Genomic DNA, 4,579 nt, shown 5'->3' on the forward strand with positions numbered 1-4,579 from the left:
GGGGACAGAGGACGTGGGCACTGCCTCTGTGTGTGTGTGCTGGGGACAGAGGACGTGGGCACTGCCTCTGTGTGTGTGTGAAGGGGACAGAGGACGTGGGCACTGCCTCTGTGTGTGTGTGCTGGGGACAGTGTCTGTGCTGTCTATTCTGTGAGGTCCATCCATTCTGAAATTCCATGAAGACCTGGCACAGCTCTGAGTGTGTGGCGGGTACAGTGCCCCACGTTCCTCTGAAGCCTGGCCATCCTTATGGTCTGTGAACCATAGGGAGGGTCCCATACAGGAGAGACACATGGGACTGTCTGAGGCAGAAAGAGAGAGAGACAGAAAGCCTGTTTCTTTCCACATCCTCGTGGACCAGCAGGATGGGTGGACCTCAGAAGTCAGTGAGGCACTGTACCCATCACACACGGAGAGGCTGTGCCCACATCCTCATGGACCATCAGGATGGGTGGACCTCACAGGACATGGGGCACTGTCCCCAAGACTCACACAGAGGCTGTGCCCACATCCTCATGGACCTTCAGGATGGGTGGACCTCAGAGGTCACTGGGGCACTGTCCCCAAGACTCACACAGAGGCTGTGCCCACATCCTCATGGACCTTCAGGATGGGTGGACCTCACAGGACATGAGGCACTGTCCCCATCACACACACAGAGGTTGTGCCCACATCCTCATGGACCTTCAGGATGGGTGGACCTCAGAGGTCACTGGGGCACTGTCCCCATCACACAAACAAATACTAGCCTAATTCCACTGACATTTCATGGAACGTTTCACTTTTTCCATCTGTCTGTGTTTCTCTCAATAGATAGAAATCAGGAACCCATTTATGGTAGGTCGTTATCTAAAAAGAAATCCATTGGCAAGATGTCTACGCTTACCAGTGGGATGAATTCAGCGCCTGCCTTCTCAATATCACCCCTGCCGCTCTGCCCTGAGTCACAGCACATGCTGAAATGCACCCCCACCGCTCACCCGGCTTGCAAGAGCGGTAGACCCTCTCCAGCAGCTGTGAGCATCTCCCATCCGCCCAGTCATGGAGGATCCTGGCCAGGATGTACAGGTCTGCTTCCGGAAGATGGTCTTTAAAGAAATCCCCTGGAACACATGTCAGGCACCCCAGCATCGGCTCATAATACAACCCCGTGTGACTGAACCCATACCAAAGGTCAGCTGCACGGGTCATGCCTTCCCCCCAGGTCTTCCAGGCTAGTGACCTGCAGAGCTAGCCTTCAAAAACAAAAAGGCTCAGAAGAAAAATCAGAAAATACTGAATGATACGTGTGTCCTCTTTCTCTCCTTCTCCTTTAAAAAATAATGTTATTGGCGGGGCATGGCGGTTCACGCCTGTAATACCCCATGGGAGGCCGAGGCGGGCGGATCACCTGAGGTCAGCAGTTCGAGACCAGCTTGGCCAACATGGTGAAACCTCGTCTCTCCTAAAAACGCAAAAATTAGCTGGGTGTGGTGGCAGGCACCTGTAATCCCGGCTACTCGGGAGGCTGAGGCAGGAGAATTGCTTGAACCCAGGAGGCGGAGGTTGCAGTGAGCCAAGATTGCGCCATTGCACTCCAGCCTGGGCAACAGAGCGAGACTCCATCTCAAAAAATAAAACATAAATTAAAAATATTTTTTAAAAAAGAAAATACAGAGTGGTACGTGTGGCCTCTTTCCTTCTTCTTTTAAAAATATGTTATTGGCTGGGCGTGGTGGCTCACGCCTGTAATATCAGCACTCCCAAAGTGAATCATGAGGTCAGGAGTTCGAGACCAGCCTGGTCAATGTGGTGAAACCCCATGTATACTAGAAATACAGGAATTTAGCCAGGCGTGGTGGCACATGCCTGTAATCCCAGCTACACATGAGGCTGAGGTCACCGGGTCACTTTTGAGCCTGGGAGATGGAGGCTGCTGTGAGCTCATGGTCACATCACCGCCCTCCAGGCTGGGAGACAGAATCACACCCTGTCTCAAAAAAAAAAAAAAGGGTAGAAATGTGTTTTCTCTCGTTTCTAGAAGCAGCTACTTAATTATTCTCAGTTCCGCCTCTGGGGCTGCAAAAGATACAATATTTACCATGAGGATCGTTCTAGAAAATGTCTGCAGGTTCCCGTGAGAGTGGGTGGTGCAGCTTTGGGGAAGCCAGTTGGTAGCTTGGCATTTGCAATCAAAGGTGTTCGCTTAGTCAGTCAGTCACATCATCAAACAGTCACTTGAAAGGCTTAAATGGGCCGGGCGTGGTGGCTCACGCCTGTAATCCCAGCACTGTGGAAGGCCGAGGCGGGTGGATCACGAGGTCAAGAGATCGAGACCATCCTGGTCAACATGGTGAAACCCCGTCTCTACTAAAAATACAAAAAATTAGCTGGGCATGGTGGCGCGTGCCTGTAATCCCAGCTACTCAGGAGGCTGAGGCAGGAGAATTGCCTGAACCCAGGAGGCGGAGGTTGCGGTGAGCCGAGATCGCGCCATTGCACTCCAGCCTGGGTAACAAGAGCGAAACTCCGTCCCAAAAAAAAAAAAAAAAAAAAGAAAGGCTTAAATGATATTCAGTAGGAACAACAAACTCAGCGTCCCGTGGAGCACCGGCCTGGGAACATGCGAAGCTTAGCATGAGCACCAAAAAGGAAATGGAACACAGCTCCAGCGACGGAGGTATACAAAGCCTACCTCGGCTGTGTAAGACACAGCGACTTTTGTTTATTTATTTATGTTTTTGAGACAGAGTCTCACCCTGTCGTCCAGGCTGGAGTGCAGTGGTGTGATCTCAGCTCACCGCAACCTCTGCGTCAAGAGTTCAAGCCATTCTCCTGCCTCAGCCTCCCCAGCAGGCGGGATGACAGGCGCCCGCCACCACGGCCGGCTAATTTTGGCTTGTTTGTAGAGACGGGGTTTCACCATGTCGGCCAGGCTGGTCTCCAGCTCCTGACCTCAGGTGATCCGCCCGCCTCGGCCTCCCAAAGTGCTGGGATGACAGGAGTAAGCCACCGCGCCCTGCCAAAATGACTTTTTTTCTTTATTTCTTTTTTTTTAGACGGAGTCTCGCTCCGTGGCCCAGGCTGGAGTGCAGTGGTGTGATATCTGCTCACTGCAACCTCCGCCTCCCGGGTTCAAGCGATTCTCCTGCCTCAGCGTCCAGAGTAGCTGGGAGGCCCCAGGTGCCTGCGGCAAAGCCTGGCTAACTGGGGAGGCCGAGGCGGGCAGATCACAAGGTCAAGAGTTCGAGACCATCCCGCCCAACATAGAGAAACCCCGTCTGTACTAAAAATACCAAAAAATTAGCCAGGCGTGGTGCCGTGTGCCTGTCATCCCAGCTACTCGGGAGGCTGAGACAGGAGAATCGCTTGAACCCGGGAGGAGGAGGTTGCAGTGAGCTGAGATCACACCACTGCACTCCAGCCTGGGTGACAGAGCGACACTGTGTGTCAAACTAATAAAAATCAAAGAAGTCTTCAGACACGTCTGTGCTTCCCGAAGAGACACAAACCCACCTTCCTGGAAGCCAACGTGCTCTTCCTCCGGGAGCGGGAAGTGCTGCTTTGCCGTCCTCACCACTTCTGGGAGGTCGAAAACGGTGACGTGACATCCGGGGTACAGACAAAGGCACTGCCTGGCCAGAGCCCCGGCCCCACCTACGGCGAAGTGGACAAGGTGTGTTTGACCCTCAGAGGTGAGCCCGTGACACGCGGCTCACCCTCCATCCACCATGGACCCGTGAAGAATCCGACCTGGGCCCCTGGTCCTTCTGTCATGTGTGGGATTGATGGTGACGTGACCGTCTGCAGGCCCCTGAACCCAGCTGGTCTTCCTGGCTGCGCTGACCCACGCTCCAGGCCCCCACGCGGACACAGTTACCGTGTGATCTTGTGCTGGTGCGCGTGGCCAACAGCTAAGTGAAGAGCGCCGTGGCAAGCCCCAGGTACACAAAGTCCGTGGAGGACCACAGACACCTCCAGCCCCGGCCGCCTGTTCCGTGATTTTCTGCCCAAGCTGCTCCCCAGGCAAGGGGGATCTTGAACTCTCTCTCCCTCTAGTCAGTGACTAGTGGTAATCACCTTGAAGAAGCTACCCACCCTGCAAAGAGCCTTCCACCAGCCAGGAGCTGCTCCGAGGGACCCGTGCAGTGAGAGGACACACACGGGGCGGCTGGATCACGGCCCAGAGTGTGAAAGCTTTATGGGCTGGACGACGGGCTCAACATGTGAGCTCAGGGTTGCGGGGTTTGTATTTGAGAAGCATGCTCAGTCAGGATGTGGGGTCTCACACCTGTCATCCCAGCACCTTGGGAGGCCGAGGCGGGCGGATCACCTGACGTCAGGACTTGGAGACCAGGCTGGCCAACCTGGGGAAACCTCATCTCTACTAAAAATACCAAAAATTAGCCGGGAGTGGTGGTGTGCACCTGTAATCCCACCTACTTGGGAGGCTGAGGCAGGAGAATCACTTGAACCTGGGAGGTGGAGGTTGCAGTGAGCCACTGCACTCCAGCCCGGGTGTGAGATCGACACTTCTCAAGAAAGAACAGAAAAGAGAAGAGAAGGGAAGGGGAGGGGAGGAGAGGGGAAGGGAGGGGAG

At 54.4% G+C, this 4,579-nt stretch overlaps 1 protein-coding gene across 1 annotated transcript in view; it reads right to left on the reverse strand.

The window, feature by feature from the left end:
- Positions 1–4,579, reverse strand: part of ASMT (acetylserotonin O-methyltransferase) — a 36,963-nt gene that overhangs the window by 3,543 nt on the left and 28,841 nt on the right. Inside the window, exons 8-9 of the mRNA XM_017518838.2 lie at positions 3,496–3,636; positions 981–1,103 (exon numbers count right to left, since the gene is read on the reverse strand). Of these exons, the coding sequence (XP_017374327.1) occupies positions 981–1,103; positions 3,496–3,636 (264 nt within the window). The remainder of the gene's footprint in view (positions 1–980; positions 1,104–3,495; positions 3,637–4,579) is intronic.

This window comes from Cebus imitator, unplaced genomic scaffold (assembly GCF_001604975.1).
Source record: "Cebus imitator isolate Cc_AM_T3 unplaced genomic scaffold, Cebus_imitator-1.0 Scaffold708, whole genome shotgun sequence".
Classification (NCBI taxonomy): Eukaryota; Metazoa; Chordata; class Mammalia; order Primates; family Cebidae; genus Cebus; species Cebus imitator.